General features: G+C 39.4%; 1 protein-coding gene across 7 annotated transcripts in view; it reads right to left on the reverse strand.

Annotated features, from left to right (window-relative positions):
- The window catches only part of KCNMA1 (potassium calcium-activated channel subfamily M alpha 1), a 917,791-nt gene that overhangs the window by 324,518 nt on the left and 569,243 nt on the right, over nt 1-24,030 (reverse strand). For all 7 annotated transcript variants that reach the window (XM_069068323.1, XM_069068322.1, XM_069068316.1 and 4 more), the window contains exons 4-5: nt 23,570-23,663; nt 20,014-20,125 (exon numbers count right to left, since the gene is read on the reverse strand). In XM_069068323.1, the coding sequence (XP_068924424.1) occupies nt 20,014-20,125; nt 23,570-23,663 (206 nt within the window). The remainder of the gene's footprint in view (nt 1-20,013; nt 20,126-23,569; nt 23,664-24,030) is intronic.

Raw genomic sequence — 24,030 nt, forward strand, 5'->3', positions numbered from 1 at the left:
TTTCTTTCTTTCTTTCTTCCTTCCTTCCTTCCTTCCTTCCTTCCCTTTCTCTCTTCCTTTGTTTTCCTTTATTCCTTTTTCTTTCTTAGTTTTTTTCTTTCTTTTCTTCCTTCCTTCCTTCCCACATGTGTATGTATGTATATATCTACATAAACTTATATGCAACATGCATGTATGTATAAAAATATCCTTAATTAGGGGCATTCACCTGTGTGATCTCAGGCAAGAACTTTCCAGGTAATTCTCAATTTCCATGAGCAGTTCTGTTTGGCTTGAACTCCATAATGTCCCCTATGCATGGTATGCCCTCATCTTCCACTCTCCTCCTTTCTTTTTGTAACTTTCACCCCATTCCCATTAGATTGTAAACTCCTTGAGGTCAGGGACTGATGTTCTATTTCTTATTTGTATCCCTATTCCTTAGCACAGTGCCTGGCACATAGTAGGTCTTTAATAAATATTTATTGAATTTAATTGAAAGTCTTGTATGGAAGGTCATGCTGTGGAGTTATCAGAGGGTGAGAACACCAAAGAAACAATGGACTGAAGATGTATCACAAGGTCAGCCAGGTATAAACTTAATAGAGTAATCTGTGTCTTTCCCAATCCAGAGAGCCTCAGATAATGGAAGAAAGAACTCACAATTTGTATTCAGAACTCCTGCATTGTAATATTGGCTTTGCTCCTTCTGCCTTTGTGATACTTAAGCTCCCTCAGTTTCAACATCCTTGACCTTAAATGAAGAGTTAGGACGGGAGTCACCAAGGTCCCTTGGTCCATGCCAAACCAAGGACTTTGGGCACTTAGCTGGAGAGTGCCCTTTATGTTTGCTTGACTCTTTGTTCCCAGCTAATCTTCTGCTCCAAATTGGCTTGTTGATCAAGCAATATCTCCTTGTGTCTCTCCATCTGGTTTACTGATTCACTCATCTCCATGGGCATGAGCATCATCTCTGTGACTCAGCCGCCTGATGCATCTTCTCCTTAATGCCACATGAACCCTGCCCCAGGCAATGCAGCCCACACAGAGCAATTGCACAGGTCACTGCCGGAGTCAGTTAATGGGGGAAAATGTTGGCCATGGTATCCAAGGTCTCATCAAGGTCTTCAGCACGCGCGCACGCACACACACACACACACACACTCTCCGTGGGAAACTGAATTGGGAAAGCTAACAAACAGAAATAAAGAATCACTGTGAAAATGCCCTCCCTTATGCTGCATAAATTTCCTCTCTAAAATTATATTTGTTGCTATTAAAAAAAGAACACCAGTAATTACCGAGTATGGGTATGCCTGAAAGTTTAAAACCGATATTGGAACTTCTTTTTTAATGTTCCTGAGCTTGGTCCTTTCTGGGAGCTTCCTCTCTTCCTTCATTCTTCATTCCTAACAGAAACATCTCTAGGGATAGCATGTTTCAGGACCTTGGGTTGCTTGCCTATTCTACCAAATAAACTGGTCATGCCTAAAGAAGGGCACCCTAATATCCAAACATCGCATACTCCTCCCATCATGATTAATGGGTGTGTCAAGATGTATATAAGTCATAGAGAAATAAAGAATTCACATTTATCTGTATTTTCTGATTATCTTTAAGCTCCCAGTTTTCCACAAGGATTTTTAAACAGCTTATTTTATGGAGAGGCAGTATGCATTGCATGGTTGAAAACCTGGCCTCAATCCTGTTTTTCTAATCTCATTATATATGTCACTATCTACTGTTCATTATCCATCTTCACACTGTATTGTCCAGGTTATCTGTTCTTCTCTTGGTTCCTCACAAGTCATTCTACCTTTCCCTTCTCCATACATTTGCACTAGCTGCCCCCCCTGCCTGGAACCCAATCCTCCCTCACCTTCACTTCCTTGAAGATGCAACTGAACTACCAGTCTTTCACATGGAATTTTTCCCAATACTCCCAATGGTTAGTACCTTCTTCTACAATGACCTTGTATTAATTTTATTGATTTTGTATATATTTACATATGTACCTGTCTCCTCCAAAAGGATATAAGATCTTTGGAAGTATAAATTGCTTCTTTTCTTTTTTTCTGTTTTTTTTAATTTATATCTCCATTTCCTAATACAGTACCTGGCAGATAATAGGCTCTTTAAAATGTTTTTATAAGTATTTCTAGCATGCTGAAATTGGTCTCAGAAAAACTTGAGTTCAAATCCCACATTTGGAACTTAATAATTCTATGGCCATAAAAAATCTTTTAACCTAAGACACAATGTCTTCTCTTGTAAAATGAGGGTAACAACAACAAAAAATACTACTACTACTGCTGCTGCTGCTGCTGCTGCTACTACTACCACCATTTAAATATTACTTTAAGGTTTACAAAGCACTATATATGTTATCTCACTTGTTTTTCACAATAATGTTGGAAGTACGTTCTATTATTATCCCCATTTTATAAATGAAGAAACTGAGGCAAACAGATATTAAGTGACTTGACTAGGGTCACTCACCTAGAGCACATCTGATATTGGATTTGACTCCAGATCTAGTGTTCTATCCATTGTACCACCCAGCTGTCTCAGGATAAAAAAATGCCTGTGGTATCATTCTGAAATAGTTATTTGAAGATTTAAATGAGACAATTGTCAAGTGCTTTCCAAACTTTACAAAAAAGTTAGTTTTATTTTAAGACTGCTCTTCCTCCTCTTCAATCAGCCCTCCCCCAATCCCACTCCCCTTCCCTATATGAGGTACAGGCTTTTTAGTCTATATGCTTTGGTTGTCATTAGACCAATTTATCTATTTTGACCTTGTCCTGTGACATTCTCCTCCTGAAAATCAAGTTTTAAAAGGGAGACGACTAAGGATTTGACAACAACAACAAATTCTAGCATTCCTTTCACCTTCTTTTAATACTCTTGTCACTTCTGTAAAGCAGCAGAAAACATGCTATAAGAAAGCATGGATATCCATGACAGAAATGGCTGCTGGGACTCACCAATTTCCAATATTGTGTAAACTTATTTCCCAAAGGGAATGAATGAGAAAATCATATTGATAAAGCTAATACTCTTTATCCTCATTTAAATGTCTTGCTTATATATAACATCAGTTCTGTTTTATTGAAGTTTCTTGGAGACTCAAGTTTATTATTGAAGTTCCTATTTCTGTTTTAGATTGGAAAACACAGCCTTGGAAAACCTGTGCATTATTTCATTTTTTTAAAAAGTTGTCAGCCTGATATAAAAACAGAAAAAGAGATTGACAAATGACTTCAATATTCCTTCCTTCAAAAAAGAACATCAATTTAAAAGACAGAAAAAAGTGTCTTAATTTGGCTAATAAGTTTATAAAAGCTTATTGGAGTTAATTCTCTCATTTAAGAAAAAATACACACAAAATGAATCCTGCATTCTACTCCAACCTTTGCCTCAAGAACCTCAGTTTAACCTGCTCCAAGAAAAGTCTGTTCAGGTTTGGGTTTACAAGGGTATTCATTGCCATATCTGCTGAATATGTACTCCACTCTCTATTTTTAAAGTTATTTGTTAGGATTTGTCCTTTTTAGGCTATCTCATCTCTCTAAGGACACTGCATGGAATTTGCCATCTTCGAATAAAAACATGTCTTGGGCTCTAGTTCCTTAAATAAATAGTTTCTGTGGAGGTCAGTTAACCTGGCTTCTGCATTAAGGGGACAACTGAGGGCAGGCTAATAATGCCTTCCAATACTGGATTTTCTCACTAGATGGCAGAAAAGTACAAGAAATATTCTTGTGATCTCATCAGGGAAAATACCCAAGAATGACCAATCTTCTAGTCCTTAATGCCAGCAGCAATCACTTGAGAGAATTTAGCTTTAGGAAAAGTTGGTAGAGTTAAGAATGCCCATTTATCTGTTCAGCTAACATAAACCCACTTCCTTCAAGACACATGTGCTACCTTTTGTAAGAAGCCTTTCTTGATCCTCTACAAACCATCTCTCTCCTCTTTCCTCCCTCCCTCCCTCCTCCTCTCTCCTCTACTTTTTCTCTCTCCTCTCTGTCTCTGTCTTTCTTTGTCTCTGTCCTCTCTATCTCTCTCTGTCTCTGTATCTTTCTCTATCTCCTTCCCATTTTTCTCTACCACAAAGAATCACTGCTTTCCTTCCAATCTCATCTCAAACACCACCTTCTACAGAAAGCCTTTCCCAATACCTCCTACCTCCCTTCTCACTATTAAGTCAATTTCCCTCCAAGTTTACATTTCACCTACTCTGTATATATCTATTTTTCTACGCGTCTTCCTGACAAGAAAGTGCATGCACTCTTTGAGGAAAAAAAATAACTTTTTCATCTTCTTTGTATACCCAATGTTTTTCCCAGTGCCTGGTATATAGCTGTTTAATAAATATTTGATTAATTGACTAAAAAAAAGTATAGCCCAGAGAAATGGTCTAGGCCCCTTCAGTTGGCCTGAATTGATAAAACTGGTCTCTCCAATCTGTTTTAGAGAAGTTCTTGTTGGGTAGATTGAAAAAAAATTCCCCTTAATTATTACAGTGTTTATTCAACCTCCCTCTAGAAAATAGGTTTTCCTTACCCTGGATGAACGTTTTTGTTGTATTTTTGGTTTGTTTTAACATGTTGGTATTTAAACCATTTAGAATTTAGGGAAAATATCAGATTATCAAGAAACAGTAAAATCCTTTATCTTTGGCACTCTTGTCAAATATCACAATTCTAACCAGTTCATCACAGAATTCTAGATTTGGAGCCTGAAGGACTGCTAGAGACATTATTCTCCAATCTCCACATTTTACAAATGAAGAAACCAAAGCTTAGATGGAAAAAGTGACTTGTACTAAGTTACCCACATATAGTAAACCATTAGACATGAATTTGAGTCCAGGTCTTTTGATTCTCTATCCACTATACCAAGCTGCCTTCAGGACCTAGATTTTGTTGACTGGGGTGGGGTGAGAAAGAACCTTTAAATTATCCTTTTGAAGATAATGCCATTGTAAAAATATGCCCAGTAGCACTGACTTAAATTCTGCAAGGGGATCTTAATAATGTACCAGATGAAGTACAATCACATGGGAAGATTCTGATATGTATGAAACCCTACTACTGATGCATTACCAGAAGAGATTCATTTGGCGATGTTATTCAAATTCAGCTTGTAATACAAGCATGGCAGTCAATGAGGATTTAGGACCTGTGATAGCAGTGTATAGCACTCATTTAAAGGTTGTCTCTTAGAAACCAATAGCAAAAGAATACAATTGGAAAACTCTTAGAGCAAAATCATTTCTCCATTGACCAGGTTCAGCCTGATAGGTGCTACGATAGCAATCAGTTCACTGCAATATATCCAAACTTTCCACATTCTACTTCCTGAGGACAGCTTGCTTCTAAGTCCTATCATGGGAGCCAAGGTCAATAATGACTTCATTTCTCTTGCCATTGTACAGCGATTCAGCCTTCCAATGCTATTCTCAAGATATGCTGTCCCATCACTTGGTCTGAAATAAGTGCAAGCTATGAGTAGAGACTAGATACTCAAGGCTGGTAGTAATTCAGGGTGGACATGGAAGAAAAGTATTGATTTTATCTCTTTGGCTATCTTTGTGGAACAGGCTTTGAAGGCTGAAAGGGTAGACTGGTAAGGGCAGAAAATTTTTGTAGTTTGGTAGGCTCTGAAGATTGATCTTTGAGGAGGTTGTATTAAGCTTTTGCCAAATTAAAAAGCAATACCTTGAGACACTGTTTCATGGCAGCAACCAAATTATTGGGAAGTGGAGGGAGGTTTTGAATTTTATAAACTGACCAGTACATGGAAGGAAATGAGATTTGGCAACAGATGGGAGGGATTTTATCTAACTAGCCCTAAATACTTAATGTATTTATTTTCTTTTTCTATTTTTATTTTGTGAGAAATCTATTCTATAATCAAAACTTTATTTTCAACAGAAAAGCATCAATGTCAACTCATCAATAACTCATTCTGATTTCCTTCCGATCCATCCTTACCAGCGCTCATTCAGATATGAACATATTTGTACTGTTTGCACATTTATAGTGAAAGTGTATCCCACAACCATCATTTTACTTTTTTGTTTTGCATTAATCTTTAGAATCCCCCCCTCCTCAAATTTCTAGATCTTCCTAATATTTGTTTGTTTTTTTTTTTGGTGATAGCATCCTTTATACAATGATATGCCACAATTTAATTATTTCATGGGAATTCAGGATCCTAGATAGTACACACAGTGATTCTATAAACATCTCTACACAAATAATTCTCTTTTTTCTTTTAATTACTTCCTTGAAAGTATGATAGTACAGTAGGAAAGCTGGGTCACAAGACATCAGTTTCATGGTTCTTGTTACATAATACCAGGGTGCTTTCCACAAGGACTACCTTGGTTTATAATTCTACCAGCAAGATGTGAATATCCATCAGTGGATCCCTGCAGCAGTGCATTGGTTTAGAAAATCATGCATTCCCATGATGTTCTATTGCATTTTTATATATTCTGTTAGTTTTTTTATCTGTAAAATGGGCACAATGAGAGCACCTGCCTCACAGGGTTGTTGTGAGGATGAAATGAGTTAATTATTGTAAAGGGCCTAGCATAGAGTCTGGCACATAGAAGGCATTGTATAAATGTTAGCTATTTTTATTATTTCTCAATTACTTTTCATTCTGGCACAGACAGCTCTTAGTTGCTTTGTGGCAGTAGTTAGGGCTATGTGTTTGACACCTCTGGAGTACATGTTTTGCCACAATCTAATCAGCATTCATTTTTATAATTTCAATTTATTTTTGCCAAATTAATGAGATTGAAGTAGCATGACAGTGATTTTAATTTGTGTTTCTTTCATTCTTAATGACACTGATTTTCTTTTCAAGACTGTATCTATTGTTCGTGCTTCTATTCTCGTGAATTCTCCATCCAGAACCTCAGACACAAAGAGCAATGAACTTAAAAATCAAAAGAAGGCCTGGTGTTGAATCATGACTCTAACATCTACTAGCTGAGCGAATTTAGTTATTGTTACTGTTGTTGACTTATTTCAGTCATGTCCAAATCTTTGTGACCCCATTTGGGGTTTTCCTGGCAAAGATACCGGAATGGTTTGCCACTTCCTTCTCCAGCTCATTTGATAGATGAGGACCTGAGGCAAACAGGGTTAAGTGACTTGCCAAATGTCACAGAGCTAGTAAGCATCTGAGGATGAATTCAAATTCAAATTCTCCTGACTCTAAGGTCAGTCCTCTATCCACTGTGCCACCTAACTGCCCAGACAGTTAAGTAAATGTGGATGGACAAATCAAAACTTCCTAGGGCACCAGTTACTTCATTTGTAAAATGATATTATCTATTTTATCAGGCTGTTGTAAGGAACACGTTTTGTAAATAGCCGCAGAGCATATAAGACCTGAATTTAAGGCTGTCTCTGACTCATACCATTTGTATGACCTTGGGTAAGTCACTGAATTATTTAACCTATCTAAATTTCAGAGAATGGGTTGCTTCACACTGGTAGGAGATCCTCCCTAGGAGCTCCTGACTCTCTTGAAAAAGAAAATAAAATGCTATATATAGGGGATTCATTATTAGTCCATTTAGAGACTAGAGTTGTTTTCTAAAGAGGCAGAGAAGGCTCATTAGGTTTTGAGATCCCTTTATGTGCCATCCAGTTCCGTAGCTGTCCAAAATGCTTTTGAATGTTCCTCTATCACTGCTGTCATTAGCTTTATTTCTGAGGCAGTCCTCACTGTGCCCAAAGGACAGAGGAGAAGAGGCTTTCTTTCTGTCTCCATAAAATACAATCTGTCCTAATTTGAGGTGTTATTCTTCCTGTATTAGTGGCTTTACAGCATGGGCTAGTTAGTGCCAAGAGTGCAGGAGGATCTCAAATTAAAGAATTATTAACCATGTGACCCAAATCACTTAACCAATCTCTGAGTTCTCAGTATTCGCTTCTGTAAAATGGTGATAATAATACTGCTGTGCCTACCTCACAGAGCTGTTGTGAATATAAAATCCATCGATCAAACAATATGGATTTATTAAGCCCTTGTTATGTGTCATGCATCGTGCTAAGCACTGAGGATACAGACAAAAGTCAAAGACACTGCTCTCAGGCTTACATCCTAACAAATGATAATCTATGTAAAAAAATCTTTGCCCACAAAGTTAGGTGGATCAGTGGATAGAGCACGAGGATAAGAATCAGGAGGACTCATCTCCATGAGTTCCAAATCCAGCCTCTGATACTTACTAGCTGTGTGACTCTGAGTAAGTGATTTAATCCTGTTTGCCTCAGTTTTCTCATTTGTAAAATAAGCTAGAGAAGAAAATGGCAAACAACTTCAGTATCTTTGCCAAGAAAACCCCAAGTTGAGTCCTGGAGAGGGGGGCATGACTGAAAAATGACTTAACAACAACAAAAATCTTTGCAAACCTATTTCCTTCTAGAAAGGTCAGTTACTTAGAAAAAAGTCCTCCCTGTTACAAGACTATTTGGATACCCAAAGGTGATAAACAAGATTACTTCTTAAAGTCCATTCTGGCTCTGTGCCATTGAATTTTGAAAATAATTACAATTACTCCTCAAGTTAAACATGGAATTTATATGGAATATATATATATATGTATATATATGAAATTTAATACTACATATGGTAAAGCCACAGATACTTTGTGCCTTACCAGACTTTGAAAGAAAGCTAGTTTCCTATATTGACTAAGAAGATGCCTTTAAAGTCACATGTCCTAATTTAAGGAGATAATCCCCTTATACCTAGAGTGAGAGTGCATATACACATACAAACACAACATGGCAACTCCAATAGGCTGGTCAAATTGTTAGAATTCAAAATGGACATTTGAAAAACTCACACAGGGCTAGAGTTCACATGGGGGTCAGAAGAAGTGATACAAGAACACTCCCAAGATCTCTCTTAAGAACGTGGGACTTGATTGTATGACCTGGGAGACACTGGCATGCCAAGCATGGTGTGCCCACATCAGAGAAGGTGCTGTGATCTATGAGCAAAACATAATTGAGACAGCTCAAAGGAAACACAGGAAGGACAAGTTTAGAGAATCCATCTCAAATGTCCACACAGTCTGTCTGTGTCTAGTCTGTGGTACAGTATTCCGAGCTCTTGTATTGCTCTGATAGTCACAGTCGGACACACTGAAACTTGAATTTAGCAGTGTTGTCATTTCAGTCCTCTTCAAGAACGAAAGACAACAACCAACCAACTTCACACACACACACACACACACACACACACCAAGTTTTGTCCTCTCATGCTCCAGCTCACAACAAATTAGTCAACTCTACAACAATCCTGTAGAGGGAGCCAAAGACTGCTCCTTGAGAAGCAACAAGGTGAACTTGCTTCCATGGAAGGTTTGAATTGTACAAGGCTTGAGACTCAGGCAGGAAAGTGTCCCTAGCACAGCAATTGACGCTGGAAGAGGTCTCCTTGTTTAACGCATCAGTCTTGCTCTGTGGCCTGGACCCAATGAACTTCAAGAATTCCTCAATTCAACTGGGGGAGATAACTTCTTGTTTGACATTGTGTGGATGTTTTTCCCCAAAGCTCCCTTCAATCAAGCCATTCATTATGCAAATCACCCAGGAACTGAAACCTGAACGAAATTTGCCTTTGCCTGAAATAAAACAGGCAGAAGACAAACAAGGAAGTTACTCAGAATTGACATTACCACAAAGACACAGAACATCCTTACTTTACTGCACCCTCTTACATTTCACAACGTGGGCTTTGGTCAACAGGGATAAACCTGGGAAGGCTAGTCTTTTTTACCAAATACATAGGAAGAGTCAGGTGCTAATTACTGAGGCTGGCTATAAAGCCCTCCATAGTAATAGCTTGTAATAATAGCAGTAGAAGATACTTCTATAACCCCTTTAAAGCTTGAAGTGCTTTATAGCTGTCATATCATTTAATCTTCCTAATGGTCCTATTTCCAAAGGTAATACAAGTAAATATTATTCTACCCATTTTACAGATGAGAATATTAAGATGATTTGTTGACGGTCCCATAGTTAGTATTTTAGGCAAGACTCAAGCCTACTTCCCCTCCCTCTAAGGGCAGAGTTTCAGTAAACTTCATCTTCCACTCTCAAGTCTAGTCAAAGTAGTCTCCACCCTCTCCCCACTCCCTTTTACACCATGATCAATCCTACATCTCTTGCTTCAGTCATGTTGTTCCCCTCTGTTGGAATGGCCTCCTCTCCTGCTTATGTTCATCCAAATCCTACCCATCCTTCAATGTCCATCTAATGTCTTATATTCACCATGAATCATAGATCAGAGATTTAGACCTGGAAAGGTTGTTAGAGATCATCTAGTCCAACGCCTTTACTTTACAGATAGGTAAACTGAGGCACAGAAAGGTTAAGTAATTTGCCCAAAGTGCCACAGGTAGTTAGAAGCAGAACCGGGAATCTGAATGCAGGTCCTCTGAGGTTACATCCAGCACTGTTTCAGTGTACCATGGTGTTTCTTTTCCTGGCTACCTTGTCCCTCACTGATCTCTCTCTCTCTTCTTTTTTGCTCCTACATAATTTACAACACTATTCCACACACATTTTCACATACTGTATTTTGACTATGTGCTATTGTTTGCTATTTGCTCTGGGTTGGCCTTGGATCCCTGACTGGACTGCAAACTTTGAGGTCAGGAATGATATCTTCCATTTCTCCATATATCACTGAACACATAACTGGAGTTCAATAAACATTTGTTGATTGATTGGTTGCTTGACTGATTGAAAAGAAAACAATGGCTTCCTCCCTGACCTCTGGCTATGCAAGATGCCCTTGAACAAAAAAACAAAATGAGCCTTGACATTTCTAGAGGAGATAAAAATTCACTTCATGATTCCAGGAAGAGTTAGACAAGGAATTTGCCCATGAAAGCATATTATTAGGCCCTTCATAAACACAGAAATCTATCATTTAAAGTCACTTTTATTATAGTAAATTGGAGATGAAGATGACATTTTAAAAAGACTTTCTTTCCTGTCTACTCAAGGAGGTTGGAGTCAATTCTTCCCAATCCCTTTGCTGCCAACATTGGACTCTTTTTGGTCACATTCAGGACCAGCACCACAAAATACTGAATATAAAAATAGAAACAGAGGCTAGGAATTTTGGCAATGTGAATTACAATAGGTAATTCTCTATGCTTCAAGGGAGGAAGTTAAAAAGTGGTTGAGATTAGTGTCTTTGTTATAGACAATGGGGTAACTCATTTATACGTTTTCATAAATATCCTTCTATACATACCTTATGTGCACTCTGTCTGCCCTACAGAGTTCCAAAGGAACTCGGACAGTCCTGCTATACTTGCTTACAAGTTTCCTCAGCATGTCAGCCATGTCTATTCCATTAAACTGGAAGTACACAAAGTCAGGGATCATGTTTCCTTCATTAGATCAAAACAGAGACAGTCAGTTACATCAGCCAAAAGCCCTAGAGGTGCTCAAGGAGAAAATTCCCACTCTCCCTTTCTCAGTGGGGGAGGCAGAAGAGGATATTGGACCTGTGCTCAGGAAGACTTGAGTTCATAGCCCATCTCCAACACTCATCAGGAGTGAAAATTTCTTTATCATAAAATGAAGTTAATAATATTGTAGAACATATCTCACAGGATTAGTGTAAGGCTTCAGTGAGATAATGAAGAACTTTTATAACATTTTCCAGCTACTATTGTTATTATTTTCCTATCACCTTCCCTAGTCCCATGATATTAAAGGGATGGTATATAAACATTTGGGATGGGAGGCAATGATTACAAAGAACTCACATGACTTCATCAAGAACAGGCCAAACCAAACTAATTTCATTGTATTTTAAGGAGTATTGGACTGATAGATAAGGGGAAAGCAACAGACGTAAGCGACCTGGATTTCCACAAGGTATTTGACAAAGGGACTTGTGATGTTCTTGGGGATGAGAAGAAGGACACATTCTAGCACAGGAGTTTCATGAATGTCTGATTTTTTGAGTGTGGATCCTCCCTCCACCTACAAAGACCACAGACTTTTGAAAACTTAGTGGAACTTTTCTTAGGCTTATTGTTATGAAGTTAGAAGGGATACTGGGTGTTCTGTAGCCCACAGCTCCATCCTGTTTACCCCTCCCCAACTTAGCACATGAAGAAATTAAGTCAAGTGATGGTATCATAGATTTAAAGTTGCAAAGACCCTCAGAGGCATTATAGCCCTAGTATAACCCTTTCACCTTACAGATGAGGAAACTGGAGCCTAGGAAGGTTGAAACTTGCCCAAGTCCACACAGGTCATAAGTAATAAAGTTGAAACTAGAAAAATAGGTGGCTCAGTGGACAGGTATTCACCTGGAGTCTAGAAGACCCAAGTTCAAATCTTATTTCAGACACTTGCCAGATGTGACCCTGGGTAAGTTACTTAACCTCTATTTGCTTCATTATTTCTCAACTGTAGAATGAAGATAATAGAAGCACCTACCTCCAAGGGTTGTTGTGAAGATCAATTGAGATATATTCGTAAAGAGCTTAGCATAGTGTTTGGTGCATAGTAGGTGTTATATAAATGCTTATTATCTTACCTTTCCCACAATGACCAAAGAGCATTTACTGATAGATCTATGTGAACTTAGAAGGAGTTCTGTAATGAAATGATCCAGAATTTGTCCTTGCCCACATACTGCTGGACATTTTTATTAATGACTTGAGTTAATGCTAATAAGCCTTGTGTTATTATCATTAATTCAAGTCACCAGATGCTAAAAAGTCAGAAATCAGTGTTATTAATGTTAATCCAAGTTGCTAAATGTTAAAAAGTGTCATAAGGTTAGTATCTAATGTGCAGATGACTGAGAAATATCTGGGGGAAACTGAGAGCAGAGAAAAGACTAGAAAACATGGTAGGTGGGAATCCATTGAACGAAGTAGAGACATTTAACCTGGAGAAGAGAAAACTTAGGAGAGACACACTGGCAGTGTCTAAGTACTTGAGGCATTCTCAAGCAGAATATAGATTAGATTTGATTAGACTCTGACCCAAAAAGTAAAAATAGGAGCCATGGTAAGAAGTTGGAATAGTTAGGTGGCACAGTAGACCTGGAGTCACGAAGACCTGAATTCAAATCCAGCCTCAGATACTTATTATCTGGGTAACTCTGGGCACTTAAATCTCTATGAGCCTCAGTTTCCTCATTTGTAAAATGAGTGAAATAATAGCACCTATCCCCAGAGTTGATACGAGGATTAAATGAAATAATAATTGTAAAGTGGTTGGCACATAGTAAGCATTATATAAATGCTAGTTGTTGCTATTGGTGTTATTGCAATAAAAGAAAAATTAGGAACACAATAGAACTAAAAGTCAGGAGGTAGTGGGTTCCCCATCAGTGAAGGCCCTCAAGTAAACACTGGATAACTTCTTGTCAGGATTGCTATAAAGGGAAGTCTTGCTTCAGCTATGGTACACCAGATGCCTTCTCACTCTGACATCCTGCAATTTTGTGAAAATGCTATTGATCAATTCATTCATTACCAGGATGTACCTTATCTTTTAAAAAGACAGAAGGGGCTTTGAGGAGGTGAGATTATGACTGTCTGTGGCTAGATAGCAAAAGGCAAGAGTGGATGGAATTTATAGATTCCCTTCTTTATTTCCCCACCATCCTTTCCAGGGTAATAATACAAGCACAGCCCTGGGAGTAGCATAAGGAGCAAAGAGTGTGATAGAACTCCATGCTGTAGGATCTCTCGACCTCCAACCATGTCCACTGGGAGGCTCTGTAGGACTGGGGAGAAGTGAGGAACAGTCAGAAGGCAAGCAGCAGCAGCAAAGTCCAAGTCTTTCAGGCTCAAAGAGAGAAAGGGAAGGTGGCCCTTGGGCTTATATCATTCTCTGGTCTTGGAGGGGTACATGCTAGCTTGAATTTAGATTTCCTCATTCAATACTCAGTCCTCGTCATTACTTAAAGAGTATCCTGAACTTAGAGAGTGTGGCAGCTCTGTAGGGGATGGCCCATTCTAAGGGATTATCTTTTCATTTTATTACTATGCTATTTTTTCACTTACAATGAGATTGCTTAGTTTATCTCTGGCTGGGGAGACAAGCACACCAGTGCCAGCTATAAATTCTGAAGGATGCTGGGTTCTTTGGGTAATGGGAGAATCCAAGTGTTAAATTAATGATGAGCTGTACACCTATAGGAAGGCAGGTCTGGGTGTTTCATTCCCAAAGTTCTGAAATCTCCTCACCAAAAGCAAATCTCCTGCAAGACAGTCCCACAATATGAACCTCAAAGATGATTCAATAGCATTCATTCATTCAATGAGAATTTATTTATTTAGGATCTGGTAGGGACTAGGGATGAAGAGACAAAAAGGAAATGATGCCTGTCTTCCAAGGACTTACATTTTACTAGGAGAAGGGAGAAGGGAAAATACATGTACATATACCCTGAGAAGTTACTACAGATATATACACACATGTACATGCACAGAGACACAAAGTAAATCAATTAATTGGGGATGGTAAGGTTAACCACTGGGTATTTCAGTAGAGACCTCTTGTCATATGTGGTACTTGAGCTGGATCTTGGATGGAACTAAGGATTTATTCCAAGGGTAGGAGCTGAGGAAGAAGAGATGCCAGGGAGCAGTTTGTGTGAGGCAGAGAAATGGGGCCAAGAATGTTCTGTATGGATGATAGCAAAGAAGTCATTTGGGCCAGAATCCAGAGGGCATGAGGAAGACGAGAGGGATGTAAGGCTGAAAACAGAGCTTGGGGTCAGAGTCTGTGCCAAATAGAGGAGATGGTGTTTGATCTCAGAACCAAGGACCCTCTAGAGCAAAGGAATAAGATCATGAACTTTAGAAAGATGACTTTGGCAGCTATGGGGAAAATGAACCAGAGGGGAGAGACCCCATAAATGGGGGTACTAATTATGAGGATCAGGTAATGTTGTTGTTTAGTCTTTTTGGTCATGCTTGACTCTTTGTGAACACATTTTGGTTTTTCTTGATAGAGGTACTGGAGTGGTTTTCCATTTCCTCCTCCAGCTTATTTTACAAATGAGGAAACTGAGGCAAACAGGGTTAAATGATTGGCTCAAGGTCACATAGCTATCTGAGGCCAGATTTGAACTTAAGAAGATGATTCTTCCTGACACCAGACCTTTCCCTCTATTCACTGGGACACCTAGCTTCCCCATAATGCAACAGAGATAGGATATGGGCTGAACTCGAATGGGATCCATATGAGGAAAGGAATGGATGCAACAGATGCAGTAGAATAATAGTAATAATACACTTCAATGTTTATAAAGCATTTAACAAATATCACCTCATTTTATATTTACAATAACTCTGGAGGGTAGGTGCTATTATTCTCCTCATCTTATAGATAAGAAAAGTGAGGCAAACAGGAATTAAGTGACTTGCCCAAGGTCACACAGCTAGTAAGTATCTGAGGCTGGAATTGAACTTGCCACCTTAACTCCAGGTCCAAGGCTCTATCCCCCTTGCCACTAGCTGCCACGGTAATTGATTGCCTGGGGAGGAGATGGTGGTGGTGGTACAACGGTGGGTCAGGGAATAAGAAAGAGAAAAAAGTCAGTGATACCTAGGTTGTACACTTAGGCAATGTTCTTAACAAAAATAGGAATGGATTTGGGGAAAGGAATGGACATTTGGGAAAAAAATGAGTTCTTTCGAAGGTATATAAGTTTGAGATGATCCTGTTAGAAATGTCTTATGGACAATTCATGATTAGTGCTGGAGGTTTGTGAAAAGATTAGGCTAGGTGTATCTATACCTGGGAGTCATTTTGCTTAGAGGGGGCAAGGGAAGGGAGTAAATGTTATCAGGCATTTACTGCATGTTAGGCACTTTATAAACATGATCTTATTTGATCATATTTAGGGATAAGACTAGGACTGGACACATAGATCTAAAAGTCATTTTTAGAGAGATGTTGGTTCTTTGTAATCACAGATTCCCTTTTGAAATGTTCACAAACCATCCCTTTGATATAGGGATGGTTACCCATAGAAACTGAGCAAATTTCCAAAACAGTAGAGTAAGAGTAAGACAGAAAATGTCCCAGGACAGAGTCCTGGAATACATCCACACCTGGGGGGCCCAATCTGGGTTATGATTGAGAAGAGTAAAGTTTATCAAAGCTTTACTGAGAAGATCCAATGAGGTAACATATGTGAATATCTTTTCTAAACTGTAAAGTTTTATACAAACAAGATATCTTTCCTAATAGTTCAATAAAAAGGCTGATAGATGATAAAAAAAAATCCTGGAATCTTCTCAAAGCATTAAGATATTTGTCCTCAGTATTTTATGTGCTAGATTTAAATGTAAACTAAACTTCAAGTTGTCCATAAATATTCCTGTAGTTCTCCATTTTAAATAGCCCAGATCCCACTCTCCCTCCAAGACCAAAAGACAGTGCTGCTTCCCACCTACTAGGTTTAGAGAGAACCTAATCACTCAGTACAAAATAGACAACAAGCAAAAAGAATTAGAGCTGTTAACCCAGAAGGTAGAGGCAACTGGAACACAAATATTTCACCAAAGCCTATGGCAGCAGGAGTTTAACAAACTGACAATAGGCAGAGGGAAAGTTTCTCTTCCCTATGTAAGGAATTCAAAGGTAAACTGACCATTGAGGGAAGTAACATGGCACAGTGGGAGGAGGTCTAAACTTGGGGTCACAGAATCTCAGTTCAAATCCTGGCTCATATGTCACTTAAGCCTTAGCTGAGTCATTTAGCCTCTCTTAGCTTCAGTTTCCCTATGAACACTAAGGTTCCTTCTAGCTCTAACTCTATGGTTTTTCTGGGGCTATGATTGAGTGTCTAGCAAGGAGAGGGTCATGGGTTCACAAATGCTCAAGCATCCTTTTACAGATGATGGAACTGGGGCCTAGAGAAGTGATGGGATTTGCAAGTACATGCAAGTATTAAGCAACAGAGACAAGATCTCAATCCCATTCCTCATCTCCAAGCCAGAATTTTTCATTATACCATACTGCTTGAAAATCTCTCTTTTTTAAAAAAATTATTTATTGGGTGACCAGGTGGCTCAGTGAATAGAACACCAGTCCTGGAGTCAGGAGGACCTAAGTTTAAATCTGACCTCAGACACTTAACACAAAATGAGCCATGTGACCTTGGGCAAGTCACTTAACCCCAACTTCCCTACCTTCCCCCTCCAAAAAGCAAAAAAAAAATATTTTATTTTGAACTTAGGAAGTAAAACAATCATTTTTATAATGCAGTAGAATGAAAAAAAGGTATTGCACATGAAACTACAAATCTATTATGTAAAACTTACTATTCCTTTTAAATAAATGATAAAGTTACTGATGGAATCCTAATAAAGCTGCCCCAGCCCCAATATTCAAACTTCATTATAGGCCTGGCCCTAGTGAACAGCAGGCCCACTGCACCTACCTAGCCCCTTCCCCCCCCCCCACAATGTCCTAACTTCTTTGAATATTCCTAACTGCTCACTGGAACAACAGGTGTGTCCCTGAACTCTTAGTTCCCACAGAAACAGCAGGTGTGTCCATGTGATGGGAACCTAGCTACTGTCTCTACCTGGGCTCACTGCCCCCAGACCCACAGAAGCAGGTGTGTTATTATATTCAATCACAATCACATCATCCATCTAGCCCAAGACAGGACCACAATAGCTAGTCAGCTGGAGGGCAGAATGACGGGAATGTTTAACCACTGAACCATAGATGGGACTCCTCCTCCATTACCTATTCCCTTAACAAACTCCTCCTGCCTTTTAATATTAATGATATTCCTCTATTCCATGTAAATTTCTGTTGTGTAATTGCATCTTTACCCTAAAAAAATCCATCTTGTTCTCTCTAAAGTTGCTGGTTCCTCTTGGAACTTAGCCCACTTCATGAGAGGTGTCAATCTCAATAAACGCCTATACTTGGATTAGAGGTGGTCTGACTCTGAATTCTTTGAGAGGGTCCCACCACAACACATCATGAAACCACAACAATTTTGGGTGGGCAGAGCCCCCACCTCAACAGCTTTTGGCGTCTCTGGATTTAAACCGCAACAGTTATCATGTGACTTTCCCCCCCCCCTTTTTTCATCCCTCCAGAAAAAGAACTGATGAATAGAGGTATGTGTAGAATGATTTTACCTAAATACATATATGTGCATATGTGTGTACATATGAATATACATACTTACACACACATGCATATTTGCATCTGATGGTAGCCATCTCTCTCTTTATAAAGGAGAGGTTACTTGCTGATGGTAAATGACCCACATATGGACACCCTTCCGAAATGCTTGAAGGAGAAAGAGCCCATCTTTGCCATCGCTATTATTCCTTCTGAATGCTTTTGCTTCCTCTGTGACCCTCTTTGCCCCACCAAAGTTCCCAGCATTCTCAGGCTCTGTTCCCACCCCTTTTCTTTCTTTCTCAAAACTGGTTTTCAATAAAAAAATATGATACACTCAAGTTCAATTTAAAATTACAAAGAACCACCGCATTACCATTTCCAGGAATATTTCTATTTTAACATGAAATATGGAAAATGTTCTGCTTATACTGTGTCATAACGGTGATGATGAGAACAACCATAAAAGCTGGCCTTTCTAGAGTGCTCTAAGATCTACACAGCACTTTATATCATTATTTCATTTTATCTGTATGACAAACATGAGAAGTGGGTTTTATTATCATCCCCATTTTACAGATGAGGAAACTGAGAGAGATTAGGTAATTTGCTTAGGGTCATACAGGCAGGATTTGAACACAGGTCTTCCTGATGACAAGTCCAGCACTCTGTCCATTATGTCACTTAGCTGCCTATTAAAGAATGACACCTCTAATTGCAGGCTTCCTTCAAGCCCCAGTTAAAATCTCACCTTCTACCACAAGCCTTCCTCCATCCCCCTTAATTCTAGTGTTTTCCTTCTGTTTATTACCACCAGTTTTATCTTGATATATATCATTTGTACATAATTGTTTGCACATTGTCTCCCCCATTAGATTGTGAGCTCCTTGAGGGCAGAGACTGTCTTTTACCTTCCTTTGTACCCCCCAGTGCTTAGCACAGTGCTTGGCACATAGGACACACAATGTATGATAATTGACTGACCGAGGCAAGCGGCTTGGTCAGAGGCAGCATTTAGGGTCATTTCTCTGGTGTTCTCCCTCTTCTTCTGCCCCTCTAGGCTCCTTTGACTTCCTTTAGGTCCCAGTGAAAATACTACCTTCTCCTGGAAACTTTCCAATCCCTCTTAATATTAGAGCCTTCCCTCTCTTAATTCTTCCCCCCATTTATCCTGCATATAAATGGTGTGTGTATATATACATATATATATATATATATAATGTGTGTATGTATATATGTGTGTACATGTATGTATATGTGTATATATGGGTGTGTGTGTATATATACACAGATATATACATATATATAAATCTTCTGCATATAAATGGTTTGCTTATTGTCTTCTTTTTGTATCCCCATTGCTTAGCAAAGTGCTTGGTACATGGTAGGTGCTTAATAGATGTTTATTAATGGATTACCATCATTCAGGATCATACTCCTGTCTCAAGATGTACCTGACACACAGAAGACATAATAAATGTTTATTGATTGACTGGTGTACCTGAAAATGTACAAACACAAAGCTGTCTCTGGATCTGTGGGTCGCTGTCCAGCTCTAATTGGTAACGATCCCCCTAGGTCTCTGTCTCCACCAACAACCTGGTGCTCTTACCTGAATACAAAATGGCCCATCATTTAAGGCTGAAATTAGAGTTTCATGGGGAATTATTCCTATCAGACTCCAGGGCTCAAAAAGAAAAAAAACACTCAGTGCAACACACAAAATGGTTCTGGCTGTGGATAAAGCATTTCCAAAAAGCCAACCTACCTTTTTCTTCTCTGCTCAAGGCTAAGAGCCCTAGTTTGGATACCAGTGATGTGAGGGAAAAAGCAAGGAAGTACTTACCAAGCCAACTTCTGTTTAAATACACTGACACAAACACTGGAGGGACTGTGAAGAAATCTACTACTGAATTCACTTCCAGCCAAAACCACAGCTTATCGTTGGCTGCAATAAACTGGGGGGAAAGAATGGAGAGAAAAAGAAAACACATGAGAGGCATTGGGGCTTGTGTTAATCTCCACTGCCATTTCCAAAGGGCACACTTGGGGAATTTACAGAAGTGGAGGCACAGTGGGTTCATCTTGCCTCTTAGACACAGTCTTCTGTATGAGTTATGTGCCAATTCACCCCATAGAGAGGAGCCAGGCCATATATGGTATTTGTCTGTGATTGCTGAGAGAATCACGGGCTAACTTGGCAAACCAGTCTCAGAGGGTCTTGGGGTTATAACTCTATTGTCTGAGCACCCAACATCAAATCCCTTGAATTTCAAATTTAGATAAATATATACAGTCTCACAGGCATTACACAAATACCAAACTCTTCTCAGAATTATTCTTGTAACTAGATCTGAAATTTCAATAGTATAAACAACTTGCAATGAAGACATTTCATCTAACAAGTAGTATGATGGTAAATGTTTAACAACCTGCTGACTCAGAAAACAAAAGTCTGCATGACACACTTCTGAGTTTAATATGCATGATTGACATTTTCTCCATCACTTTCTTAAGTCTAGACAATAAGCAAAACAATAATTCAAGCCTTGATTTATAGTGTTTGCTGATTTATGATGTGTAAATGTTCACACTGAAAATTGAAAAATTAGCTCTTATGGTTCCAGCATGCCCCTCCCTCTAGAACTGTTTTGTAACTTGGAGTCCTAGGGAGTCACTTGGGAGAACTGAGTGGTAAGATGACTTGTCCAGTGTCCCACGGTTAATTCATATTAGAAGTGGAACTTGCATCTAGATCTTCCTGACTCTGAGGTCAGCTCTCTATCCAGTCACTTTTCATATTGTCTCGGCATTCTATCTTGTGTATATCCCATTAATAAGAGGTGGTGTGGGATTAGACCATCTATAAAACCATATGCAGCCATCACAGAGATGTCAGATGCTAATTCTGGGTATAAGTCTGCTGGGGCACCATGGCACATTAGATAGAGAGGGATTCTCAACGTCAGGAAGACCTGGGTTCAAGTTCTGCTGTTCCAATATAGTGACTGGGGAGCTATGAGCAAGGCATTTAGATTCTCAGGTTCCTAGGCAGCTTGCAGAACAGATCTGATCTGCATCCACATGGATAAAGGAAATGTCCACAATGGAAATTCCCAATACCAAGGTCAGGTTAATTTGTTTTTAAGGTAAGAGAGAGAAGGAAGGAAAGGAAGAAAGGAAGGAAGGAAGGAAGGAAGGAAGGAAGGAAGGAAGGAAGGAAGGAAGGAAGGAAGGAAGGAAGGAAGGAAGGAAGGAAGGAAGGAAGGAAGGAAGGAAAACATGAGAAGCATCTGGGCTAGTATTGACTTCTGTCACAATTTCCAAAGAACACTCTTAGGGAGTCTGAGGAAATGGTCATCCAGATTCAGATAAAACCCCCTTCCACCCCTATTACACTATCAAAGATACCTTAGGCCTCAGTGGGGTCCTACAGTGGGATTATCCTAAAGATAATATGTAGATCTCCTCTGATAAAGGAATTTCCATATGGAAAGTGTCTAATACTTATGAACTCATAAGTTCAGTCAAATAAAAAAAATCTTTTGACATGGTGGGTCTAAGTACCCAACTAAATCCCACATTTTCACAGTGGAAAGCACAATGGATCTGGAGGCAGAGGGCATGCATTAAAGTCTCACCTCTGACCTTTACTACCTATATGACCTTGAGTGTGTCACTTAACCTAGGTAGTCAGGTGGATAGAGTGCTGGGCCTGAAGTCAGGAAGACCTGAGCTCAAAATCCATCCCAGAAACTCACTATCTTCATGACCCTGGGCAAATCACTTGACCTCTGACTGCTTTGGTTTCCTCCACTGAAAAATGGGGATAATTAACAGCAGCTAACTTGAAGAGTTCTTGTGAGGATGAAAAGAGATAATATTTGTAAAGCACTTAGTGAAGGACCTGGCATTTTGTAATGCTTATTCCCCTTCCCCTCCCATGGCCTCAATTTTCTCATCTGTGAAATGAGGACATTGGACTCACCCTCAGAGGTTGCCTCCAGCTCTAAATAGATCTTCCTATCATCCTAAGCAACACTAAAAATATTTTGTTTGTTCAAGGTTGTTTCTCAATGTCTCCCCCATTACTCTATGAGCTTTTGGAGAGAAGGAACTATCGTTTTGTCTATCTTCGTATCTGTAGGATGAAAGGGGAAAGAGCTAGCTCTTACTATGTGCGAAGTGCTCTGTTTATGTTTTACCAATATGGTCTCCTTTGGTCCTCACAACACCCATGGGAGGAAGATGTTATTATTCTTCACATTTTGCAGATGAGGAAACTAAGGCAGGCGGCAGTTATAGAACTAAACTAGTAAGTGTCTGAGGTCACATTTGAACTCAGATCTTCCCAACTCCAAGCACTGGGCTAATGCACTGTGCTTTGGGATTTGAAACAGAATTAAGGGTCAGGTTGGGGCAGTTAAATGGTACAGTGGATGAAGCACTTGGCCTAGAGTCAAGCAAACCTTAGCTCAAATCTGGCCTCAGAAATTTACTAGGGCAAGTCACTTAACTGCTGTCTGCCTCAGTTTCCTCATCTGTTAATGAGGATAATAACAGGTGCTTCCCACGGGGATTGTGAGTACCATTATTTGTAAAGTGCCTAGCACAGTGCCTGGAACATCCTATATAAACGTTTCTCATTTATTATTGTCACTATCCTTCTTCACTGGGCCACCTACATGCCTCAGCCCAACCCTAATTCCATTTCTGATCCCAGTAGTTGGTATTTTTGTTGTTATTGTTCATTCTTTCAGTCATGTTCAACTCTACACGTTTGCATGGACTGGGTTTTCTTGGCAAAGATACTGGAGTGGTTGGCCATTTCCTTCGCCAGTGTCTTCCCATTTTAGAGATGAGGGACTGAAGCAAATAGGAGTTAGGTGACTTGCCCAGGATCACACAGCTAGTAAGTGTCTGAGGTTAGATTTGAACTCAAGTTTTCTTGACTTCAGGTCCAATGCTCTATGTACTGCATCACCTAGCTGCCCCTCTGGTTAGGCTCCCCTCTTAATAAATGCTTGTTGACTAACTGGCTAAAAATAAAGGAGCTTTTTTTTCCTTTGAAATTTTTGTTGGGAATAACTTTATAAGAATGACCAGGAAATAGATCAGCATTTAGAAGAAATGCAACCAATTTAACAGATAACCTTCTCTTTGGACTTTCAATACTTCAGTGAAGAAACACTCAGATGGCAGAGGGTTCTGTCAGAGACCAGAGATTAGAATGAAAAGAAATCTTAGCTATACACCTTGGACTTGTTGCCCAAGAGGATAGATGCTGAGGCTGGCATCACCTCCACTCTTGCCAATCCCCCATCCCTCCCCACCTGCCCAGGCACATAAGCTTCCCAGACTCTGCACATCCCAAGGGTAAGCATCATTCCCTTGGCACTTACCCTCAGGCCAAAGTAGAGAAGGAAGAACACGTTGAAAGCCATGTCGATCTGTAATGTGAAATCTTTGTAGAAATTCTGACAGGATTCTATTGGGCTATTAGACAAGGAGAAGAAAATGCAAGAGGTAAGTAACAGGTATTGGAGCTCCACTTCTCTAAAATGGGGGTTAAAGGGAAAGGCAAGGAACAAAACAAGTGTTATACATTTGGTCTTTCAACTTCTTAGGAAATACAAGCAAGCATTGCCAACGAGTCTGTCCATTCAACCATTCAGTATTTTTGCTCTTTTTTTTCCCCGTTGTCTGTTTGTTGGTTGGTTATGTTTCATTTTAATCATTCAAAGGTTGAGCTAAAAATCTAATGAGGATCATGCAGATACCTCAGAGGAAAAACAAGCAGGAGAGATGGCTAAATTCCTTAAGTTTCCATTAACCCTTAAAGAACTGACTTCTCTCTTTGGGA

This window comes from Petaurus breviceps, unplaced genomic scaffold (assembly GCF_028583685.1).
Source record: "Petaurus breviceps papuanus isolate PSGF00001 unplaced genomic scaffold, PetGlider_PUasm1.0 90762, whole genome shotgun sequence".
Lineage (NCBI taxonomy): Eukaryota > Metazoa > Chordata > Mammalia > Diprotodontia > Petauridae > Petaurus > Petaurus breviceps.